A 26,557-nucleotide genomic window follows, 5' to 3' on the forward strand; every position below is an offset into this window, starting at 1 on the left:
GTGTGTGTGTGTGTGTGTATATATATATATATATATATATATATATATATATATGTGTGTGTGTGTGTGTAATACAATATACTATATGTTTTGGTAAAGACCTCTTTAGGGCTTAACTACAGTTTCAGGAACTGTATTTGCATCAGAGACCGCTTTGCTCTGGTTGCACATCAGTCTGAGAGAGTTTTCCCACAACCAGGCCAATCGCAGCGCTTGTTGTCATTGTGGTGAAGTGTGCGCGTGGAATCCGGAGCGCTTTTATAAACGCTGCGCCAGCAGAAACTCAAGAGACGCGCATTGTGCTCGCTCCCGCGGCGCACCAAATTTACACAGCTCGGTCCAAAGATTATTCCTCGCTTGGAGGCAGCTCAGTTGGTCTCGTCAGAATTTAAAGACCGAGTAGTTCTCAATTTACATTCCTTATTTATTAAACTTTGATCAATATGATTTGGGTAACTCTGTTCTGCGTCTGCGTCTTGGTAACATCGCTGCAAGCTGATGCGCGCCTCACTAAACGTTATGTGATCGGCGGATGTCCGAGTCAGTGTGATAAGTCCATGTGTCCGTCGATGCCAAAGGACTGTCCGACAGGACAGGTGATGGATCACTGTAACTGCTGTATGGTGTGTGCGTCCGGAGAGGGAGAGGCGTGCGGCGGGGTGGGTAAGCTAGGGGACCCGGTGTGTGGAGAGAGTTTGGAGTGCTCCGTGACCGGTGGAGTGGGCTACTCTGCTACCGTCAGGAGGAGAGGGAAACACGGCATCTGCGTGTGTAAAAGCAGCGACCCGGTGTGCGGCAGCGATGGGGTCTCCTATCGGAACATATGCGAACTGAAGCGGGTCAGTAACCGAGCGCAGAGCCTGCAGCAGCCGCCGGTGCTCTTCATACAGCGGGGAGCTTGTGGGACCGGTGAGTATCAAACAAACAGAGCACAGTTTACCTGTTCTTTTACACTATTTACAGTAGTACAGTAAGTCTAAATAATAGATACATTGATGTGAGAGAAATAATGATGGATTGGTTGCGTGAAACAGAGAGAGAGAGAGAGAGAGAGAGAGAGAGAGAGAGAGAGAGAGAGTCCAGATGTTGGCAACAGATGCAGATGACATCTTTGCCGGATGGTATATTCATCATCGGCCAAAATCGTCTGTGCAGTGCACCCCATTTATGATCTTGTTTCTTTTGTAAAGCCTCTTGGTTGGGAATGTTGGTTCTTTTTATACAATTAAACAGCATACAGACCGATTATAGTCACATTTGGTAGGCATATGAGGAGAAAAATGGCTTAAAGTTTATAAACAAATAAAAAAAAAACATTAAAATTATGTCTTCAGCAGTAACAGAAACTCTGTGTTTGAGTCAAGCATGTGTTTGCACCTGTTTCATCATGTTTGTGTTGAAGATTATTTGGACTATGAGATCCAGAAGTGATCTGTGTTAAGAAAGACCCAACTTCAGCCATGCATAAGTCTCTGCTTTCAGTCATAATTAGTTATTTTGATGCAATTTGACCCTCACGGGCAGTTCGTTCATAGAATGTGATCATTGGGTACACAAACAGAGTCTGAGCCATCAAGAACACTGTGAATGGATAAAAACCAGAGCAGCTTGTGTGCTTTTTTGTGTATATAAGTGTGTGCCCTCAGAATATACAGTTTCACCTCTTAAAATGAAACCTCCTGCATCTTACTTTCTGCATTTGTCTGAGATAGAAGGTTATTAGAGATGAATTTGAGCAGGTTTTCCTTTATGAGATTGGGTTAAAAACGATAAAGTTCCTATTTTATATCCTTAAATGAGTTGAAATGTGGTCTCTCTTTATCTTGTTCTTTCTTTCTTCATTATTCTTACTGAAAGAGCCTCAATGTATTCATCTTGGCAGACGCTGACTCTTAAATTGTGTCTGAAAGTGGATAGTTGTCTTGGTCTGGATAGTGGATTTGCGATAGTGAATCCTCACGCACTTGTTGGCTCATAAACAATTGTGCTGCAATAGTATAAGCTTCTCTTGTCAGCTGTTGACTATTCTGTTCTTAAGAAGCTTAAATATTAAGGATACGTTTGGCGTAACTGTTGACATGTGTCTAGTCTTTGCATATTGGCCTAATAAAGGCTCTAAGCAAAGTGCCAAGCTGTGAGAGGTCTGTGGCTTCTAAGTCCTGGCCTCACCTAAAGAAAACACACTGTGCCGCAGAGCTCATGATGTCATTTGCATCTGGATCTAAAGGCCTGCCTGCATCTCTGCACACTTCTCCTTCACTGGCTGCAGATTTAGGTCATATTGTGAGTCTTATGCATTCATTAGGAAACAGATTTTTTACTGAAGAAGAAAGAAAGTCATCCAGCCGCCCTCCTGCAAGACTAGATGTTTCAGTCTGTTTTGGGTTTTGGATGATTGTGATTAAAGGAAATGGCCTGCACACCCCTAGCCCAAGGAGGGGAATGGGAGTGAGGACACCAAATGCTTTCCAGACTCACATCACACCTTGAGCTATTATATTTGCACTGTTCTTAAACCTTGTAAACTGCTTTGCTGTCTACTCAGACTAAAGTGACATGATATGAGAACACTGCAGTACTTAAAAATGAAACTTTACCAAAAACTGAAAATCTGCTGAACATCTACATCATCAGGCCATCCAAGATGTAGATGAGTTTGTTTTTTCATCAGATTATTTGCAGAAATTTAGCACTGCATCACTTGCTCACCATTGGATCCTCTTCAATGGGTGCCGTCAGAATGAGAGTACAAACAGCTGATCACAGTAATCCACAAGTAATCCACAAGATTTAAGTCAATCCTTAAATGGCTTGTGAAGTGAAAAGCTGAGTGTTTCAAAAAAAACAAATCCATCATTAAGACGTTTTTAACTTTAAACCGTCACTTCTGCCGATTATCTATAATAACATCTTAATGATGGATTTGTTTATTACAAAAATTGGTACACAAGAAACTACAGTCACCTTGTGTATTATTATGGTGTTTTTATCAGCTGTGGACTCTCTCATCCTGACGGTACCCATTCACTGCAGACTATTTTCTCACAAGAGAAAATAATACTTGAATTTATAAAAATGTTTAAATACACTTGTTTCTTAATACTGTGCTGTTACTTGAATGATCTACAACTGTTTTTTTGTAGTTTTTTTTGGTTTGGTGATAGTTGTTTATAAATCCCTTGTTTGTCCTGCCCTCTGTTCTTCAAAAAAACGTTTATGTTCTACAAATTTATGTGTATTTGAACCCTTTCCAAGAATGATGTCTGTATGATTTTGAGATCCATCTTTTCACACTGAGGACAACTGAGAGACTCATATGCAACTATTACAGAAGGTTCAAAAGCTCACAGATGCTTCAGAAGGAAACAATGCATTAAGAGCTGGGGGTGAAAACTTTTGAACAGAATGAAAATGTGTACGTTTTTCTTATTTTGCCAAAATATCTTTTTTTTTTTTTTTTTCAGTAGTAGCAGTTTAGTACTGCCCTTTAGAAGCTACAGAAGATACTTACATGTTTCCCAGAAGACAAAATAAGTAAAATGTATCCTGATCTTCAAATTCTAAAAGTTTTCAAAAGGCTCTGATGCTTGAAAAGGCTCTTAATACATTGTGTTTTCTTTCTGGAGCGTCAGTGAGCATTTGAACCTTCTGTAATAGTCCCTCAGTTGTCTTCAGTTGAAAAGGATCTCAAAATCTTACAGTCATTGTCAGAAAGGTTCCAAAAATACACAAAAGTGCTGAAAAACCACAGAATTTGTGGGACCTGAAGGATTTTTATGAAGAACAGCAGGCAGTTTAACTGTTCAGGACAAACAAGGGACTCATGAACAACTAAACAAGAAAAAAACACAGCTGTGGATCATTCAGGTAACAACACAGTATTAAGAATCAAGCGTATGTAAACTTTTGGTCATTTAAAAAAATTCAACTATTATTTTCTGTTGCGGACTTTATGTAAATGTCTTTTATGAGAAATATCTTATTCAGGCCAGTATTAAATTAAAAAAAAACATGCATTTTGTAAAATAATTAACATTTTACAAATTCTACAAGGTGTATGTAAACTGTGTATATATTTTTAAATTAAAATAGAAGTTATCATTAACATTTCTCATGTTTTTCGTCTTTGTTTGCCATTTGCAATGCATTCTGATTGCCTTCACTGCAAAGGGCATCTTAAAATGAACATTTAGGAAAATTGGACATATTAAAACAGACTTAAAAATGTTCCAAAGCCTAATAAGCTGCCCACAAAGTGAGTTTTATGCATAAGGAGTGAGAAAAAGATTAAGTGAATGTTTACGTGTATTATGTGAATGAGTTATTGATTATTGGATCTTTGGGATCAGCTGTAATCCTAAAATCTCTATATGGGCTCTGTGCTGGAGAAAGTGGTGGACAGTGTGTGTGTGTTTAAGTTTATGGCAGCGTGCTCTCCTTTTGCATGGTTTTCATTAAGTATTTCAGGCTTGTTTCCCAGATCTTTTTATATTTTGTGTCTTGTGCATTGTTTTTTTTTTTCAAATGGCAATTCATCATTGTCAATTGTCTTTGTTCTTGCTCATTCTCCATTGTGTATTAAGAACCGAGAATCACAGTTCTTTATTGCACAGTTCAGTTCTTTATATCTGAGCATATCTGTCTATATTTGTTTCAAGCAATTTAATTGCTCTCTGTAGTGTGTATGTGCACTGGTTTATGTGCCTTTATCTGATTTTTAATGTTGTGTGTGTTTGCTCTGTGTTTTTTTATAAGCGCTCAGAGGCTTGTCCCATCCAGACTTCTGCAGATTTGTTTAGTAGCCCTACAAATGCTGATGAAGCACATATTTCTCCAGTCTCTATGGCTTCTTTCTTTTTCTTTCTTTCTTTCTCAAATCATATTGTACCACAGAATCAAAAGAAAAAAATGTATATTTTCATAAAGAAAATAGCCTATTTATTTATTTATTTATTTATCTATTGCACGTTGCAATATTACATTCTCATGACAATTAATCCTGTTATTTTATATACAGTGTTTCCTGATATTAGACTTTAAAGGGGCTATATGCAACTTTTCCCCAAAAATAAACGTAACAATAGCCTTTTTATTTGACCATTTATAACTCAAACATCTCCTGATGAGCATACTGACACCTTGTCAGCTCACAGTGGGTGCACCTATAAGCCTGTATCCTATTTTTCCTATTTTCTGTCGGGTCGGATTTTTCGCGCGCTGTCTGCGGATGTGACGTCAAGCGCGTTCATGTTAAATATTTCAGATCACTCTGCCACCACCGCTAGTCAGCAATTAACCTACACTCGCAAGCAGTGCAATGGATTGTGCGAATACACAGAAGAGACCCAGGACAACTCTGACACCAACCAGTAACTCCACAGAAGACTAAAAAAGTTAAACCCCTGACAAGTGCCCGAAAAAGAACGAAGATTGAGAGCGACCGGCGCCGAGCAAGGACTAGAGTGAACATCGGCTTCGCATTTGAGCCATGGAGGGAGCTCAGATCTGTGTCATTTTGTGACACGTTATCTTCATTTTATGTTACGATTTATAAAACACTCACACTATTCTAAACAAACACTGAAATATACAAACACTATTACTATATAACTCTGAAGCACTACTGTGCATTTTGTTGTGTCATATATATTGCAAACAAACTTAGTTTCTCAAACAATATATGTATTTGACTGTTCTTACCTCTGTAAACATAATGTTGACTTATTTGCAGCGGATGACTTGTGAAGCGTGCACGTACGAGCACGCGCTGCGAGAGCGAGCAGAAAGGAAGAGCAGTTCCGTTTTTTGGCCACAGGTGTCAGTCGCGAGTTTAAATTTCAGAAAATTGCATATAGCCCCTTTAACAGTAATTAAAAAAAAAATCTGCATAAATGAATGCTAGTACAATCAGAACTACCATGATATATAATATTCGAATAATGCATTTGTTTTGTTTTTGCTTTACGTTAATAGAAATTATATTGTTTTGGTTAATAGTAGTAAGAATTTGGGAGGTGATCTGCTTTAATAATAGTATTAATACAAATTCATCCTTAATAGGCTTAATTTTCTGTACAATTATACAAAAGTGCAATTATAATTTCCTGTTTGTCTCTAGATAATTGATTTGGGTGGAATAGTATGACCTGGTCATATTCTGTAAGAGTGAGATTTACTCTGATTTTTATTTTAACTGTTCACTGTTTACTTATTTTCACTCATACCTTTATACTTATTCCTTTGCTACAGTTTTATTCCTCATTATTACTTGCCTCCGGTTTGGTCTACGTTCATCCTTTCCTATTTATTTGTGGATTCTTTCCCTTGCATCCTGCTTCTAACTCCAAAATAATGAACCTCGGATTTTTACGAATGATTTTCCTCTAGAACTCCAAACAGCAGTGAGGTTGTGCGTGTATGTTTTAATATGGTTAGAAAAGTATCTCATCTCATCCTTTCATTGTCTCTTTGTTCTGATAATGTGTATTGTTTAAATTCTGAGTAAGGTTTTGTCCTTTGTATATATATGTGTGTGTGCTCTGTTTGTGCAAAAACAGCCTTTGTTTAACTCTCTTCAATTAGCATGATATGAAAGACATGTTTGTTTATGAGTGTAGTCAAGTGCTTGAACTCTTTCTACTGATACGCACACACGCGAGCACAGATCTACACGTGGATGTTCAGTCCAAAAAATTAACTATTTATGAGAACAAGAATAGACAAGCACACAAGTGTGAATGAATTCTGTTATGGATCATGAAAAGAACAAGAAAGGACTCATTATTAATGATACGTCAAAAACATTTATGTCTCTTTCTCACTGCCCTGGAGCCTAGAGCTTCTCCCTTCCCTCAAACTCTTGAAAATTCTCCAGCCCTCTTTCTCCGACAGCCATCTCTTCTTTAGTTTTTTGTGCTTCTGTAGTATAATATAGGCCAGTAGGACTTTCCCACAGTAAGGACTCATTTCCTGCTCTCTGTTCACCTACATAGGCCTCAACTGAACTCAAATAAACACACTTCTCGAGACTGAAACCTTCACAAACCCTGTAGAGAGGCCTCAGACAGAGCTTACAAAAATGTAACTGGACACCCATAACTATAGGTCAAAGCCACAGGCATGACCTGTTCATCATGTTCACAAGGTTTTCAATTCTATTGACTTTTGTGAGAATTGTGCTAGACATGAGTGAGCTCTTTCTATGTCCGAACAGTACAGAAGATGAATAGAATAGAATAGAATAGAATAGAATAGAATAGAACAATTAACCCCTCACATCCGTCCACATACAGTACTGTTCAAAAGGTTTGGAGTGGTAATATATATATATATTTTTTAATGTTTCTGAAGTCTTTCTTTGTATGGAAACCCATTTCCGTCACATAATAAAAAATAAAAGTAGGTTATTGTCTTTTTTATGTCACAATTCTGAGTTTTTTCTCAGAATTGTAAGATAAATAACTCGCAGTTGCAAAATGAAGTCAGAATTGCAAGATTTAAAACTGTGAGATATAAACTCTCAATTCTGACTTTTTTCCTCAGAATTGCATGATATAAACTAATAAATTCGGACCTTTTTTTCTCGTAAATGCAAGTTTGTATCTTGCAATTCTGATTTCTCTCACAACCGCATGATACAAACTCACAGTTCTAACCTTTTTCTCAGAATTGTAAGAGAAATTCGCAATTGCGAGTTATTAATTTAGCTTACATTTCTGAGATATAAGATATAACAAGATATAACTCGCAATTCTAAGATAAATTGTAAAATAAATTTGTAATTTATATTGCATTTCTGACTTTATAACTTGCAATTGCGAAATTAAGTCAGAACTACAAGATATAAACTCACAATTCTGACGTTTTTCCTTAGAATTGTGTGATATAAACTCGCAATTGCGAGTTATAAAGTCAGAATTGCGAGATACTGTATAAACTCACAAATCTGACATTTTTTTCTCGTAAACTGAGTAATACAGACTTGCAGTTCTGACTTTTTTTTTCAGAATTGTAAGATAAATTCGTAATTGTGAGTTATAAAGTCAGAATTGTGAGATACAAACTCGAACATCCGAGAAATGAAGTCAAAACTACAAGATGTAAACTCACAATTCTGACTTTTTTTTCTTAGAATTGCATGATGCAAGTGCGATTTATAAAGTCAGAATTGTGAGATATAAACTTTTTTATCTCAAAATATCTCAAAAACAATTGTGAATTTATCTCACAATTCTGAGATATAAGATATAACAAGAAATAAACTTGCAATGAACTTCCTTAGAATTGCATGATGTAAACTCACAATAGCGAGTTGTAAAGTCAGAATTGCATAATTTAAACTTGCAAGTGTGAGTTATAAAGTCAAAAATTCCAAGATATAAGCTCACAATTTGGACCTTTTGTCTTGCAAATTTGCCGTTTGTATCTAGCAATTCGGACTTTTTTTCTCGCATTACGCAATTCTGACTCAGTTTCTCAGAATGTCAAGTTTCTCCAAAAAAAGTAATCATGCAAAGTCACAATTAGTTTTTTTTATTATTATTATTATTCAAAGGGGGAAATGGGCTTCCATACTTATGCTTACTAAGGCTGCATTCAAAAATAGCAATATTGTGAAATATTATTAGAATTTCAAACAACTATTTTATATGAATACATTTTAAAATGTAATTTATTCCTATGATGACAAAAGGAGAATTTTCAGCATTATTAATCCAAACTTCAGTGTCAGGATCTTTCTGAAATCATTATAATATACTCTTGATAAATAGAAAGTAAAAAAAAAAAAAAAAACAGCATTTGTTTCAAATAATCTAACATTAGAAACATTTTACTGTCACTTATGTGTCCTTGCTGAGTAAAAATAAAATTCATGATTTTTTTAAACCTCCTGACCCCAAACTTTTGAACTGTAATAGCAAATATTATTAAAATGTCCTGGCTTGAGTAAAATACCTGAGTTGATTGAATGCAAACTCTTTGAACATCTGGCTTGAAGATTTGTTGTCTTGGAGTCTTCCAAATGCAGTAAAGCTATTGTAACATGCAGCATTTAATCTGTGTCTAAAAGCGTTGCCTTTTCTTCTTAAACATGCAATATGAACAGCTCAACCATGCTGTATACACTAAATTTCAAGATGACATATTTTGGAATCAAACAGAAGAGCAGTGCTCATATTGATGGTTTTACCTGCTTTCTACAGGCAGCATGTCTCCACCTCCCCAGGAGAGACGTCCAGGAATTCTAGGACAAATGTAATTTCATTCTCTCAAACCATATGTTGTTATCTGGCAGTGTTTCAGTGAAAACACAAAGGCCTCATATTTGTGCAGACTAAACGTAAGCTTTGATGTATTTAGTTCAGAGCTGGCCACATTTTTGCCAGGTTTGGATACCAGCCCAATAATTCATAGAAATAAAACTTTTCTAAGATTTTACTGAAGTAAAAACTGTGCAGAGGGTTTAGCTGTGGCTCATCCAATCTGAATTTAGAGTCACAACTCTAAATTCATTATTGGATTACTGATGCACCATTTTAGATTGACAACGTGAAAGAATCCTCATGTAAAAGATATACTTTGTCCATCTTGACTAAGAGTTTTACTGTTGTTTTTTTTTATTTAGTTTGTTTTGATAGCTTTTTTTCAAAACATGTGATTTTCAGTTGAATGCCTTGTTTAATGTTGGTCTGGAGCTGGACAGTCTCACCACACTGGATATTCTGTCGCCATAAAATAAACTTTTGTTTCCTTTTTCCTGTTGGTCTGCAAAGGATGGTTTAGTTGTGATGGTTCGAGTTCTGTGCCCAGTACTGTGTGTTGAAACATTTCATCAGATGAAATGCGTCAGCAGATGCACAGACCCATGCAGGTGTGAATGTCAACATTTGGTTCCTTCAGGGTTGGCAATGTGATTAACTGCCACAGTCTTGCAGCTGTGAGAACAAAGGTTATGGAGTCTTAAAGCATGAAATGCATCAACAGTAGCACTGGTTAAATCATTTTGAAGATTGTAGTGGAACTCTGGCCAGAATATACACTAATAATTCATAAAATGTCCTGAAAGGTTTTGTTCTGTCAGAGATAAGAGGTTATAGATTTGTATAAGTCTTTGTGATCCTCTTAGGTTTCAGTACCTGAGCGTGGGCCAAGATGAGACAAGCGTGTCTGATTCTATTGTTTCTGCCAGTGCATTTGACCTAATCATAGGTCTCTTTTTCAAAGAGGAAAAAAAAAAACAAATACTTTTCCATCTCATGGCTAAAGGGAGGATTTGTTTTGAATTCTTTGGCCTTCAACTTCCCAGAGTAAATCTCAAGTCCAGTAGGTCTGATATACACTAAATGTAAGATGACATTTGATGACATTTTATTTGCATTCCTTATTTTCAAGCACAGTTGACCTTTTAGAGCTGCTTTCAGTGTCCTAAACTCCCCATGGCAGATACACATCGATGCAGTCCCAGGGTTGAACTTGAGCTCTTTTTTATACTGTTTACTCAACAGTAATACAGCCGAATGGACTTCAGCAACCTGTTTCTGCTTGTTCCTGTTGAACAATAGCCGTAGTAATCAAACTCCCATACTTCAGCCAGATTTTTAACCACTAAATCACCAGTATTCAGACACAGGGATGAATATATACAGTTGAGGTCAAAAGTTTACATACACCTTGCAGAATCTGCAAATGTTAATTATTTTACCAAAATAAGAGGGATCATACAAATGCATATTGTTTTTATTTAGTACTGACCTGAATAGAACTAGATATTTCACATAAAAGACATTTACATATAGTCCACAAGAGAAAATAATAGTTGAATTTATAAAAATGACCCCATTCAAAAGTTTACATACACTTGATTCTTAATACTGTGTTGTTACCTGTTACCTGAATGATCCACTCTTTTTTTTTTTTGTTAGTTTTTTTTTTTTTTAGTTAAACTTCACACTGAGGACAACTGAGGGACTCAAATGCAACTATTACAGATGGTTCAAACACTCACAGATGCTCCAGAAGGAAAAATTATTCATTAAGAGCCAGGGGTGTAAACTTTTGAACGGAATCAAGATGTGTAATTCTTTCTTATTTTTCCTAAATATCATCTTTTTTTATTTAGTACTGGCCTTCAGAAGCTACTTGTTTTCCAGAAGACAAAATAAAATTTACCCTCATCTTCAAATTCAAAAAGTTCCACCCCCCCCCCCCACTCTTAATGCATTGCATTGTGTTTCCTTCTAAAGCATTAATGAGAGTTTGAACCTTCTGTAATGGTTGCATATGAATCTCAAAATCATACAGTCATTGTTGGAATGAGTTCAAATACACAAAAATGCTGGAAAACCAAACAATTTGTGGGACCTGAAGGATTTTTCTAAAGAACAGTGGGTAGTTTAACAATTCAGGACAAACAAGAGACTCATGAACAACTATGCAGAAAAAAAAAAAAAACACAGCTGTGGATCATTCAGGTAACAACACAGTATTAAGAATCAAGTGTATGTAAACTTTTGAACAACGTAATCTTTATAGATTAAATTAAAGAACACGGACACAGCCAAGTTATTCCCATAATGACCTATGCAATCCTCAAAGAGCAGGGAAAAATTTGCGTACAGGCCATAGTAAAATGGGTTAAGACATGCTTTTTGGCGTGAAATAATGGTGCAAATACCAATACACTGACTACTGCAGTCTTTAGTAAATCACCGTGCATGATTCATTAAAATACTCTCCTCGCATGAATTTTACATCTGAAAGGGAAACTACAAAGGACAGATGCAAAAACGGTCAACGGTGATGTGATGTTTTTTTTTTTATTTACACCAGAAAGCTAAGAGCGAGTTAGATAGATTCGGAACATTTTCGTTCCCAAAACTGAGAAGATTTGGTGTTAAAACTATAATTAGGCTGAATTTCTCAGGTCAGAATGCGTGCCAGCGCCACGCTGGATATGACTTTAATTACACTTGAGCAAACATTATAACTCTTCATAAACCGCTCCACTCTTTCATTTTAATGTCCCCTCACTTAGCACAAACCCGTCTGGCCACAGACACATTTATCTTTTGAACTTACATGCTTTCCATCACCCAGGTCTTCTAGGGGTCCCTGTGATCCTGTATAATTAAAAGGGCCCCTCCATCATTGCAGTGACTGTCTTACTGATTGGATCAAATGACAGCTGCTGTCGTCTGCGCGTTTCAGTCTGTGATACATACCAAAACTGTCTGGCCCTGAGGGTGATGAAATGAAAGCGTGAAATTAAAAGAGCAGATTCATACACTTTATATATATTATGAGCTTCTGACTGCTGATGATAAACTCTTTTGGTTTAAAGGGAAAAAATATCTCTCACTTCTTTTCCTTCACGCTGAAATTACAGAGGACGAGAGTCAACATTTCCAGACACGTCCTCCAAGAGACTCCTCAGATCTTGCCCCTCACGTGTCTCTCTCTTTCTGTGTGTGTGTGTGTGGGTGTGTGTGATGCTGACTTACGTAAGCAACAGAAATCCCATATATATATTTACACAGAAAAATCCCACTTCTTGTCTTTTTTTAGTTAACAACTAGTCTCCTTTTCCTTTCCTTATCCTGTTTAAATGACGTCATTTGATATTTTCAGATGTTTGTCCTCTACTGTCCATTTCTTCTGTTATACATTCTCATTACATCTTATTTTCTTTTTTTCAGCTCTCCATGATAACCCTAACAGCCTGAGATACAAGTACAACTTCATTGCAGATGTTGTAGAGAAGATTGCCCCTGCTGTGGTTCATATTGAACTGTATCGCAAGTAAGTTTCTCACATTATCATTAAAGAGGAATATTTGACCAAATGTTTCATTCTTGACCTGCGTTTCCATCTCTCTATCATACATTTTCTGTCATTTAGGATGGTGTACTCCAAGCGTGAGATGGCAGTGGCGAGTGGATCAGGGTTTGTGGTGTCAGACGACGGCCTCATTGTGACAAACGCCCACGTGGTAGCCAATAAAAACCGAGTGAAGGTTGAGCTTAAAAACGGAGCCTCGTATGACGCTAAGATCAAAGATGTTGATGAAAAAGCAGATATCGCCCTCATAAAGATCGATCCACCGGTAAGAGTAACTAACACAACACTGCTGTCAATGTTTTTTGTTGTGAAAACTGTATATACTCTACTAAATTTATATTTTCATGAATTTAGATGTTATTTAGACTAATATTGCACCTCTAATACTTGCAACTCTTAATGTTTATTGCTAGAAAAATGAAAATGAATAGTACTTAAAACAACTCATTAAAGCAGCTATAATGTTATATAATATTTATTTATTTAATGTTGACAGTTAACATTTTCTTTCATTCATTCATATTTACAAGGAGACCTATTATGCCCCTTATACGTCTCAGGTGTCCCAAGATGTGTGTGAAGTTTCAAAGTTTCAGCTCAAAATACCCCATAGATCATTTATTATATCATTTTGAAAAATGTCTATTTTCAGTAGAAGCAGAAACACACTGTTTTCGTGCATGCCTCTTTAAACGCAAATGAGCTGCTGTACCCCGCCCCCTTTTCCAGAATAGAGCTGTGATTTTATGGCTCATACTTCAGATACTCTGCCAAAAAACATCTGTTTGGTTTTTATTATCGTGTCTATCACACTGAAATCATGCGTTTTAAAGCCACATCAGTTTAAACTTCTGATGTACGGTTTTGAGTGCACACATCTGAAGTATGCACACAGAAAGCAGCTGTCATATTGTATGTGAGTACTAAACTGAGTTCTCTTTCATGTCTTATTGCGTTTAAACTGTCAAATACACACAAGTTTGTTAAAAACACACACAACTGTTTGTTATGTCTGTGAAGGTAAACAGCTGGGAAAGAAATCACATGTTTATATTAGATCTGTGTGGCAGGGGCATAATATACAGTAAATAAATGAATACATCTACTGATTATAGCACTTAAACACGGGAAAAGTCAGATTGATATGTCACCCCTAAGCGTTTTAGATTTTATTTTGTACCCTATTCAGTGCCATACATCCTTCTAAAACAAATCTGAGCTGGTACGTAGCAGGTAACTATATGACAATATTCAGGTTGACATACAGGAATTATTTATTTTCCTTTAGCTGTTCCCCCATTTTAGCTTGACTAGATGCATAGGTAAATTAGGCTGAGGAAGGGTAAAGACAGGTGAGGATACTTACAGAGAGAGGGAAAGTTTACAGATGCTGTACTCTCATCAGGCATGAAAGTGTTTTCACACAGTGACTTGAAGGCTAAAGTAATGCTCCAGAAAGCAGTTTGCTAAACTGTTTTAATGACCATTATTCTCTCAGCAGGCACTTAGCATGTTTAGCCCACCACAGACCAAACATCTGTGTGGTTTGTGTACTGAGGTGGACAGATTGAACAGTTTTATAATGTCTTTTTACACAGGAAGCCTCCACACCGTAGTTTATAAATGGAAACTGAGGTTTTATTTTTGAACCTGATTGTTTATACCGAAGAGGTTCAACCCTGAATTCGACCTACAATGCACTAAACACGCCAAGCTCTGTTATAGGATATAGTTACTATTAGTGCAACATCAAAAACCAAGTCCAAATAACGCAAGAGTGTTTCATTAACACAAAAAAATAGATGGCCAAGCTAAAGATTGCAGGAATTCAAACTTGGCTTCTATATTTCGCAATTACTGCATTCACACAGCTCTGTAGTATTTGGAAAGGAGACTTTTCATGTAACCAAAATAGGAACATTACTGACCCCATAAATGCAGAATGACCAACGCAAATCCTTATAAGGCATCTTAGATGAAATTTTCTATTACCCACAACCCCCTGCTCGCTCAGGTCAGTGCAGTGCACTGTGCAAACTCTTAAAATATATGTCATGCTGGCTGATAGACACCAGGCAGCATGTTTGGCTGACAATCCTAACCTCACAATCAGTCAGACTCAAACATATGTTCTCCAGAAAAATAAAGCTATACGCAAGCCCAGACTGCATGTTTAATCTGATCCGGTGTTCCAAAAGAATGCATACTGCTCCAAGATCAGATTCCTTGACTGTTTCTTATCCCGATCCCTGTAGTCAAAACAGGTCTCACGGCAGTGCCTATAGTCTAAGATGTTTTATGTGGCTGTTTCTGATGCTGCTGGATTGAATCGGTGGGCTCTTTAATGCCCAGCTGCTAAAGAGTTTGCCCCAGTTTGAGTGATCTTGAATGACATCATATGGTCATGTGTATGTGTGAGCAATAGTAAGAGAGTTTGAGACAGACTTGTCTCTGATATAAGACTTGCATCTAACTAAAGGGGCATTTGGGAAAAGCAAAAAGAAGCAGAAAAGGGCAATGGTTTGAACGACAAAAGTGAGTTGGAGGTCATGCTCTGGAAAAGGATCAGGCACCGCAAAGACCCTGGGGAGACTGAGTATGTGTGTGTGTTATTTGAGAGAACTTGTGTGTGCCTGCATCCCTGTAAGCAATTACTGCAATTTTTTCCCTATTTCTGATGCATGCTGAGAGGTTTTAAGTAGGTCAGTACTGTCAAACTTTCAGTAAGTGCGTTTACAGTTACAGTCGAGTTTTTGAGTAGTCCAGCTGAGAGGACTACTCAATGTGTGAGCTGTCTGAGACTGATTAACATGTACACATGCTGGATAAAGCAGAGCAACAGTCGCATTATTTAGGTCTAGTAGTCTGATTTTTCAAAACAATTCTGGAATGTTTACAGTTAAAATGAAACGAGTTTAGCTTTTTAAGAAGATAAATTACTGCTTTTGTCATACTGAAATCGAACTGCATGTAAACATACATGATGCTACTTTGAAACTGCTTCTAAGTATTTTACAATGTGTTTTAAGGTATTTGTCAGTTCATGCATTCTCTGGGAATTGAACCCTTGACCTTGTCGTTTCTAGCACCATGCTATACCATTTGAGCTACAGGAATGTTTCAGTAGTTGTTTACGCTAGTGGTAGGCTAAGTAGTTAACTACAGTGAACCTGCACTTTTGAAAAACACAGAGACACACTCTTAAAAATAAAGTTTCTAAAATGGTGTTTTTGCAGTGATGCCATAGAAGAACCATTATTGGTAAACAGTTCTTAAAAGAACCACTTTGAAGAGGATTTTAAAAATCTAAAGAACCTTTTTCGACTATAAAGAACCTTTTCTGCATTTGAAAGGTTCTATGGGTCTTCATGGAACCATCGATGCCAATAAAGAACCTTTAATTTTTAGAGTGCAATCTAATATCAGTACTCATAGCAATGAATGCAGAATTTAAAGGGGTATTTCACCCAAAAATCAACCCTGCATCTTTACAAATTTATTTCAAATTTTCTACCGGGTCACGGCACCAAAAAAATTAAAAGAAATTGTTACAAAAAGATGCCACAAAGGGACTGATGTATAGGAAACTGATACATTTTGAAAGAAACTGTTTAAATGAATGGATTCTCTAATATAAATCTGGCTTTTATGATTCAGTGAATCAAACCAAACAAACTGAGAGTCTGTATGAGGGACAGAACCAACCTGATCTTGTGACAAAAATGTACCTATGGGAACTTTTTTGCAAGACACAAAATGCATACCACCATGTATTCGATGTGAAATGTCCACTGAGTGGTGCTAAAAGAGTGTTCTTTTTTTTCCCCCTGTAACAGATAAATGTACATATGGTACATTTTATGTAATGTTGGTTTTGTACGTGTCACTGCAGTTCTGACTCTAATGCTCTGTGACGTTTTAAATAATGTACCATCGACACTACACTTTAACCTACCCAATAGTATGAACAAAAGCAAATGTGACATAAAAATGCAATCGCAAGCATGCCATTTTAGCTTGTTTTTCGATCTCCCATCTTTTAGCTTTCATCGTGAGTCATGTTTTTTACGGGATTCGTACCCCAAGAATTCCACATCCTAAGTCCAGTTCCATGCCGGCTGAGCTACCGAGCAAGCTTGTTATGTCCGGAGCAAAAACATATGGAGCTGTAATCATAACTGTAGAGGTACATAGAGGCTGTTTTACCGCCTCTATGTTTACTTCGGTTGGAAACTGCAGTGATATGTACTTACAATATTGGTACATATTTCACGTCTTGCGAATAAGTTCCTACAGGTATGTTTTTTATCATGAGATCAGGTTGGACAGAACACAGAGTGTGTTGATTATTCCTTAGTCTGCTTGCCTATAGCAAAAAAACACATAACTTATTGTCATGATGCTCTTATATTTGTTGATGTATTCGTAGGTAAAATTGTTAGTTCCACCATTAATTTTGACAAGTTACTCCTCAAAACTGCAAACTTTACAGTCTAAACTTACATTCACTCACACCCATACTCATGCCTTGACTTGATGAGGGAGAAATAAGCATATATATCACACAACACATTTTCGCTCATGCAGAAAATGGCCAGCATATGGTGGATGAACTGAGAGCGGAGTCGTATAGAGCAGATTATTTATTTTCTTCCCAATCTTTTGTCCTTCTTCCTAATCTTTTTTCTTTCTTCCTTCTCTCTCCCTTTATTGGTGGCTGTCTGTCTCTTGGGAATTCATTACTCTGTCTGCAACAGCCAGACTTCAGAAACAGAAAAGAGGGGAAAGTGTTTTCCCTCTCAGAGAGAGTGAGAGAGAGAGGAAATGTGGTTAGGGGACCGAAAATGAATCCATATGTATGTGTATGTGAATGTGGACGCAAATTTCACCCACATTCAAGGCAACGCTATACGGATGGGGAGCTCTTGAGGGTCCAACTTCCACGATTTGTTGAACTTCCCATCATTCCTGTTCCCGAACTCAGAAGCTCCAGGAAAATGAATCATTTTCATGTCTCGGCCCATCGCACATTTAGTCAACTCATTTGTAAATCTTCCATGTCTTCCTTTCCATTCCTCTGCTCTGGTCGTGAGCCAAGGCAAAGAGAAAGTTTCCCGTTTAAGTTAGGAGCTTTAAGGCTAACACATAGCGTGCACACACACAGGTTTTCTTTGGATTATCGATGTTCCAGTGGCTTAAAATGCAGTCCAGACTACTAATGTGGCTGACTGCTGGTTGGGCCAAAATGAGTCATTTAATATTACAGGGTAAGATGTGAATCACACGTGGGAACAGCAAAGCAGTCTTGCCCATGTGGATGCAAAAGTGGAAGTCTGCAAATGAGAAGAGGATATACTTGGTATAAACTACCATGTGGTACAGCGACGTGGAAACAGTATGTCACTGAATCCCCCTCCAAACACACACTCGGAAACTCACAAGTCTGAACTCGTCTCAAGTTTGAAGTATACAGTATCATTCCTGATTCTAGGCTGATATTTCCAGCTGTTCTGTAATTGAATACACCAAGAATACATTGAAAGGAAGGAAAATCACAATTAAGGTCTCTTTAATATCTCAGTTGTTTCTTTCAAAATGCAAATGGAGCCAAGAAGTTTCCAAAATCCCAGCTTTATTTTCAAAAAAAAGGCCCTGCTAAGCACATATGTCTCGTATACAGTTGTGGTCAAAAGTTTGCACCCCGTTTTCAGAATCTGTAAAATGGTAATTATTTTACCAAAATAAGAGGGATCATACAAAATGCATGTTATTGTTTATTTAGTACTGACCTGCATAAGATATTTGACATAAAATATGTTTACATATAGTCCACAAGAGAAAATAATAGTTGAATTTATAAAACTTACCCTGTTCAAAAGTTTACATCCTCTTGATTTTTAATACTGTGTTCTTACCTGAGTGATCCACAGCTTTTATTTATTTATTTATTTTTTTTGTTTGTTTAGTGATAGTTGTTCATGAGTCCCTTGTTGGTCCTGAACAGTTAAACTGCCTGCTGTTCTTCCGAAAAATCATTCAGGTTCCACAAATTCTTTGGTATTTGAACCCTTTCCAACAATGACTGTATGATTTTGAGATCCATCTTTTTACACTGAGGGCAACTGAGCAACTTAAATGCAACTTTTACAGAAGGTTCAAAAACTCATTGATGCTCCAGAAGGAACAATGATGCATTAAGAGCCGGGGTGAAAACTTTTGAATAGAATGGAGATGTGTGCATTTTTCTTATTTTGTCTAAATATTATATTTTTAATTTAGTATATAGTTTTAGCATGCAAGTAAATTAAGCTCTCTGCATTTATTTCATAGCTCTACACTCTTAGGCCGCGTTCACACTTGGCGTCTTTTTTCAAACTGCCAGCGTCTGTTTTACATTCTAATCCTATGGAGTAAACCGTCTTTTCAAAAAAGCCCTAGCGCTTTTTTTAAACGCCACCGCCGGCGTCTTTTTTTGCAGCTCAGAGCGTCTTTTTAAGTTGAAAAAAGTTTAACTTTTTTGAAGAAAACGCCCTACGTCAAGCGCTTTTTTGACAGCTGACCAATGACAAGCGAGTAGCGGGACCTATCGTTTCCATAACAACAAAAACAACAAGAAAAAAAAAACTGGAGAAGTTGCCGGTAAATAAACTTATCGTACTAGTTTCGGAGCACAAGGAGTTGTATGATATTATCAGTAAACAACTCTATCATAATATACATCACAAAGAGGCTCTTTCTCGACATTCCTTCACCACACAGCACTACGCTACTGTTGCAGCTGTTGTTATAGCAACTAAAGACGCACTCGGCTGCTTTTTGTAACAGAACGCTGCCAGCTTTTTTTTTTACTAAAAAAACGCCCTAGTCAACTTTTTCTTGTCAAAAAAGACGCCAAGTGTGAACGCGGCCTTACTGTTTGTCAGAAATTGTCTTATCTGTGTCTTTTTTTATTACACATAGGGAATTTTTAGAGAAATCCCAAAGACGCAGATTAGGCTATACTTAAATGCAACATAATTGAGAACTCTATTAAGTCTGCTGAGCTTTTAAAGGAGAAACCTCTGAGGTTTCCTTTGGGAAGAACCTTCAATAGCTCGCTCACTGAAAATAACTTACAGCCACATCCAACACAAACCCACCAAGTGGAGAATTTAGTGCTTGCAATTAAACTGGCGCTTATCTTTTTTAAGTCACTCACAGCGAAGTAATTAGAGGCACAATGTGGGACGAGGTGCCTACTGACGGGCACAAAGATGACAGAGCGGGACGGTGAGCTCAACTCCAGTTCCTAGTCACTTTTAGTGCAAGTAGTTAATGATGTCTTTTGAATTCTGCTGTTTCTGCTTTTGTTCAAATTGTGACTAACTGCAAACTGGTGTTTAAAAGCAGACATACATTTTTAGTAGCGCATGGGAATGTCAACCTGTGGAAACTCTGTGTAGCCCCACAACAAGCTTATAATAATAATCTAAACCTTTGAGAGTCTGTGTTACTCGTTTTGCACCTGCATAAGTGCTTGTTAACTACTGGTTGTGGGCAGGGGAAATGTCTGTTTCAGCTTTACAAACTGCTGTTTGATTAAAATTGACCCGAAAGGAAATTAAAACCACCTAAAGAAATAAAATACATCATAACCAATTTTATTGCTTTCTCCACATCATAACGTAAAGGTTTGAGAGGTGTCCTTACACTACAGAAAATCAAGTGGTATTTGTTTTCATTGTTTTTGTGTTGTTCAGTCTGACATGAGTCTAGTTGGTATGTGTATATATTAAGAAGTAGATAAAATCTTGTTTCGCTGTTTTCTTTGCCTTCCTCGTGACACGTCTTCAATGGAAATCCCTATCCTAGCCTTATCTTGAACCTCTTATGGGAATGACAAAGTCTTCTTTCTCAAAGTTCTTCTAGTGTTTCATTGGCATTGGGTGAGAGTGAGACTGTTTTTACATCCCGTATTGACTGGTATTCTCAGACTGCAGTATCAATAACAAAGACACCTGGGTAGCTGTCATGTTTTTATAGGCCAGATGGATGCAGGTGTCTCTGCTGGTAAATGTTTATAAGGAACTGCTGACCTGTAGTCTCACATAGTAGAGCTTTATTAGAGTTCATGGCCTGTTATGGTAACCTCACAACCTGCTCAAATGACCAACATAACTGTTGTGTCTCTGAGTAGCTTGTCTTATATTCATGTAGAAACAGCATCTGAATTTTTAATATTTGTTTGTTTTGTACTTTTTTTAATTGTTTGCGGCTACAACTTCATTTATATATTTATAATACATTACAAAGCTTTTAGCTCTTCTGAGCCATTTTTAATATACTGCCAGTGTATAATCACTACTCTAATATACTGATAATAGCCTATATTTTGAGTTCGGACATGAACACTGACTCATCTTTGTGGTGAGGAGAAAGAGCAAGAAATAGAGAGGGAAGCTTTTCGGGTGGTTTTTCCATGTAGATTTTAAATGGAAAGTATAATTTCACAGAAACAAAATGGTTGACTAACATGCCACGTTGGCACAAAATGGCTGACTTAGCTTCATTGTGGCTAATAAGTGGTGTGAGTTCTGATGCATGATCTCATCTTTTTGCAATGGTAACCCAATAGAGCTCTGATGTTCCCACCAGGACCACAATGATCTCTCTATTAGAGTTCTTTGATTGTGGAACGTATACATAATTGCAGGATATATATTGCGTCTGTGGGATTCTTGATTAGGGTGAATTCCGCAGAACTGAAATTAAATTGATTGAGGGTTTAGTTCATGCTTTTTGATAGTCAATTATAACTGTAAAAGTGCTGTAAATATTTATAAACTACATTTAAGAGATGTCAATCACAGTTTTTTATACTTAAGCTTGCTTGAAAAGGAAGTTCACATTTAAAGAACACAAAATCACATTGATATAACTTTTAATTTAGTTTCTCTGCACATGTTGGACCTTAGGATATAAGGGAAGAGAGTGATACATTTTTTTGTCTAGTTTAACAGTCATCATCCTTATCCTCTTCTATTTTAAAACGTTGTAAGCACAGGTCAAGTTCGCTAAGAGTTCACCTCGTGATAAAAGCTTAGGATCATTTTACAGCTCTGGAGTTTTCTTCCACTCCATTGAGCAGGTACAGCTCGAGTTGAAACTGTACAGCAACAAGGCAGCCATTTTGTTTCTTTCTGAAGTTGTTTTTTAAGGTAAGACGGTGGTAGTATTGTGGAACATCTTTGTATAATCTTCAAATCAGGTCTTTGAGAGCTCAGACATTGCACATCATTGTAAATCGTGTCATATTAAAAATATCAAGTTTTTCATTGAATATTATCCCTTGTTAACCTTTAGCTGGTGCTTACTTGTGGAATACAGCTCACACTGGTGTCATCTGAACTATCCCTAAAATACAGAGCCTGTACATGCGCGCAAAATGAGAACGTAAGTGTGTCTGGTGTGTTTATCAAGCTCAGCGTGTCTGCTCTCCACTCTCCGACTCTATTTTTACAGTCAGTAAACAAAATAGACACCAGTGCAGTAGCTAAACAAGCATATTCTGTTGTCACAGTGATCGTTCTAATCAAGCCTCTGAGTTGAGAGGGGAGATTCCATAAATGATTCCCTACAGGAAGGGCAAAACAGCATTCCGATTTGTCCCGTCCTGTCCTAAGTGGCTAGTTTTCCGTGATGTCATAAAGGTTGCATGGCGATAAGGTTTCAAAGATATGAATTGAATATCCAAACTCCTATTTGGAAGACACTTGATAGCGGATTCACAGAGGTGTTAGAATAGAACTGTTTGTATGGCAGTTCTGGGCGGTTGAGGAAATTAAAGGCTAGAATTATGGAACGCCTGTATACGAGCATTTATCACATGACTGACTTTGCAATGTCATAAAGTTGCTAGAATGTCAAAAACAGCTGTGCTGGGTGGCCACTATTGGATTTCAATTAAACTTTTGCAAGCTTTAGGATTGTGAAGGGTTGGGATATTTCTGTCTTATGAGCAGATACTAAAATAAAGGCTGCATTCTCTATGTAACAATAGACATTTTTTTCTGCCCAACAGAGTAAGCTTCCTGTGCTTCTCCTTGGCCGATCGGCTGACCTCAGACCAGGAGAATTTGTGGTTGCTATCGGCAGCCCATTTTCCCTCCAGAATACGGTTACTACCGGGATAGTAAGCACTACGCAGAGAGGCGGGAAAGAGTTGGGTCTACGAAACTCAGATATGGATTATATTCAAACCGACGCCATCATTAATGTAAGCAAATTATTTCAACTGCAAATTGTATTCATTCCTTTATATTTATATTACATATTTTATTATTTGTTATTTTGGTTATACCATGGGGCTCACACATCCAAGCGCATCAAGCAATAAAACACAAGCAAGCGTGTCTTAACACTTGAAATGTCTCTTTTACAGTATGGCAACTCAGGAGGACCATTAGTCAATCTGGTGAGTATTTTCTCATTGAAAAAATCTCATATGAACATTCATATACGCTACTTATATTTGCACAGAGCATGACTGTGTGGTAATCACCAGGGCCTATTTTTCCAGAATGCATGTGTCTGGTTTTACAGTAATGTTACCCCAGTGAGACTGTAATTTAACATGGTGGAATTCAAGCCATCAGTCAAATGTGTAAAAAGGCATCTTTGTCCCACGTTATGGGTTTATAGTAAAGAGTGAATATGGAAAGGTCTTAATAAACACAATTTGGAGTGTTTATTTTGTGATGTAACCTTTTGACCATATATTACACCACTTACAGTATTATGTGGCTATGTAGCAAATGAATAAATAGATGGCATAAAATATTAATTTTGAGTCTGTTATTTTAGTATTATTTATGTACTATTATAGTATTTATTAATATTTTTAATTGTTTTCTGTTTTCATTATTTTAAGTTTGTCTAATTTTGTACTTTTTGATTTAGCTATTTTGATTTCTATTTAGCTTTAATTTCTATTCTATTTCTGTTTTAGCTTTACAAATTTTAAAATGTTTTATTTTAGTAGGCTAAATTATGTAAGAATATACATTCATTAAATACGAATATAATATAGAAAGTAATGTTAGGCCAATAAAAGATCTTGATGTTTTCTTGATTGGTTTACTAGGGGCAATGGTCAAACATATATAATAAATTTATAATTATAGATGTCATTAATTATTGTACCAATATTGTTAAGTTTATTCAGTCATATTAAATAATATAGTTCACCCAAAAATTAAAGGGGTCATACAATATGGCTAAAAAGAACATTTTTTGTGTGTATTTGGTGTAATGCAGTGTGTTTATACAGTTTGAGGTTCGAAAAACACATTATTTTCCACATAGTGTACATTATTGTTGCTCCTCTCCCTCCTGCCTTTCTGAAACGCTTAGATTTTTACAAAGCTCATCGTTCTGAAAAGCGAGATGTTCTCTGATTGGCCAGCAATCCGGTGCGTTATGATTGGCCAAATACCTCAAGCATGTGATGGAAATGTTACATCCATTACAATGTTGTGATGCCATTTCCTGGCACGATGAGACAAAAGCAATAAAACCTATTATAAACAAGCCATTTGTTGCATCCAGTGAGGACATAACCACTGATTATAATGACACATACTGTCTTTATATGCATTGCGCCGTGCTGCGTAAACAACACCGCATCTGCATTTGATCGTACAAACTACAAACAAGTTCTACTCTACACTGCTTAAAACTCGCATTTAAATAGTCAGTAGCAAATTCTTTAAATATGAAAATGTACTTACAGGCAGTGAAGTGCCAGACTGTCCTTGCAATGTTGAAATTGCCCCACTTTATAGCCTTAACCCTTTGTGCACAGCTGCATTGTAGGCTACTCTCCCAGGTTCAGGAAACAGTCCTCTGTAAAATGCGCATCAACCACTCAAATATTTGGGTTGTACTGTTCCGGAATTGTTTTAAATATAACTTAACCACTGATTTCTAGTTATTTCCTCATTTGAAAGGCTAAACAAAGTACTTTCGCTTTCGCAATGAAACACACAGCGTCTCCACAACATGGCGGCGGCTGCATCAATACTACAGCCGGTATAAAAAGTTATGCCTTCTTTCTTTGCTTATACATTTGGGCAGTGTTATGCAAATCTAACCATACAGTGACGTAGACATGTGGGGGCGTGTTTAAACAATGCCGTTATAGGAAGGTGTGGCTGTCTTAACTTTTATAATAAATATCTCTTTGGGTTTGAGACTTTAAGCTTTGCAACTTTACAGATCTTATATTTGCACAAACAGCTTGTAACACTCCAAAGACAAGGAAAACAAGAAACCGCATCATATGACCCCTTTAAAATTCTGTCATTAATTACTCACCTTCATGTCGTTCCAAACCCGTAAGACCTTTGTTCATCCTCAGAACACAAATTAAGCTATTTTTTATGAAATTCAAAAGCTTTCTGACCCTGCATAGACAGCAATGCAACTGACAACTTTAAGTATATGAACAGCTGTAGTGAACTGCAGGATGACAGTGTGCATTCCTGATTGTTCTTTTTTTCTATAGGATGGTGAAGTGATTGGGATCAACACATTGAAGGTGACGGCCGGAATCTCCTTCGCTATTCCATCAGACAAGATTCGCCAGTTTCTCGCTGAATCGTATGACAGATTGGCCAGAGGTACGACACAGTACAGTACATTCATATCTACAACTGATATATGAAATAGACTGTGTTACCTAATTATTTGCTGTGTTGCAGTGAACTAACTTTGATTATGTTCTTCTGGCTGTTTCACAGGTCGAGGAGTGACAAAGAAAAGATACATCGGTGTTCGTATGATGACCCTTACTCCTTCGTGAGTACATAAGCACATCCATGCATCAAATTACAAAATACCTGCTTTTAAGGAATAGTTCACCCCAAAATTTTGTCATTAATTACTCACCATCATGTCGTTCTAAACAAGTGAGACCTTCATCTTCAGGACACAAATGAAGATATTTTGGATTAAATCCAAGAGCTTTCTGGCCCTGCATGGACAACAACGCAACTAAAACATTGAAAAGGCCCAGAAAGGTAGTAAGGATATTGTTAAAATAGTCAGATGGTTCAACCTTAATGTTATGAAGCTGGTGTTCTTACTACCTTTCTGGCCTTTGAGTGTGGTAGTAACATTGCTGTCTAAGCAGGGTCAGAAAGCTCTCAGATTTCATCAAAAAAATATCTTCATTTGTGTGAAGTTGAACAAAGGTCTTATGGCTTTGGAACGACATGAGGGTGAGTAATTAATGACTGCATTTCATTTTTGGATGAACTAACTCTTACATGATTATGTAATTCTGTGAGATCTCTGTTTTTACACTCTGTGAGATTTATAGTACCATATTATAATTTAAGGCCTTTTTTGGATGGAAAATATTTGACTCCTTTAGTTCTAATTATATTCATTCCTGTTCACAGACTGTCCAAAGAGCTGAAAGGTCGACTGCGCGACTTCCCTGACATCACGTCAGGAGCCTATGTGATTGAGGTCATCTCTAAAACCCCAGCTGCAGCGTGAGTCACTAAAACTCAAAGTCCCATAATGCCAAGCAGGTCAAGAGTGCAGGTCAACTCTTTTGCCAGAATTCATGCTGTTTTTACTGGCCACATGCTCTCTACCGTCATGCTTGGAAGGATATTGTCTTTGGCTGCATCTGCCTCCACATGTTTTACATTTAGGTTTGACCCCCACCTAT

The 26,557-nt window shown here is 37.1% G+C and overlaps 1 protein-coding gene across 1 annotated transcript in view; it reads left to right on the forward strand.

Moving 5' to 3' along the window:
• The first annotated feature begins 265 nt into the window (after positions 1-265).
• The window catches only part of htra1a (HtrA serine peptidase 1a), a 29,760-nt gene continuing 3,468 nt past the window's right edge, over positions 266-26,557 (forward strand). The window contains exons 1-8 of the mRNA XM_073826750.1: positions 266-909; positions 12,696-12,798; positions 12,898-13,102; positions 22,898-23,092; positions 23,258-23,290; positions 25,382-25,496; positions 25,617-25,674; positions 26,280-26,375. Of these exons, the coding sequence (XP_073682851.1) occupies positions 444-909; positions 12,696-12,798; positions 12,898-13,102; positions 22,898-23,092; positions 23,258-23,290; positions 25,382-25,496; positions 25,617-25,674; positions 26,280-26,375 (1,271 nt within the window). The 5' untranslated portion in view covers positions 266-443. The remainder of the gene's footprint in view (positions 910-12,695; positions 12,799-12,897; positions 13,103-22,897; positions 23,093-23,257; positions 23,291-25,381; positions 25,497-25,616; positions 25,675-26,279; positions 26,376-26,557) is intronic.

The sequence above is a fragment of the Garra rufa genome, chromosome 21 (assembly GCF_049309525.1).
Source record: "Garra rufa chromosome 21, GarRuf1.0, whole genome shotgun sequence".
Classification (NCBI taxonomy): domain Eukaryota; kingdom Metazoa; phylum Chordata; class Actinopteri; order Cypriniformes; family Cyprinidae; genus Garra; species Garra rufa.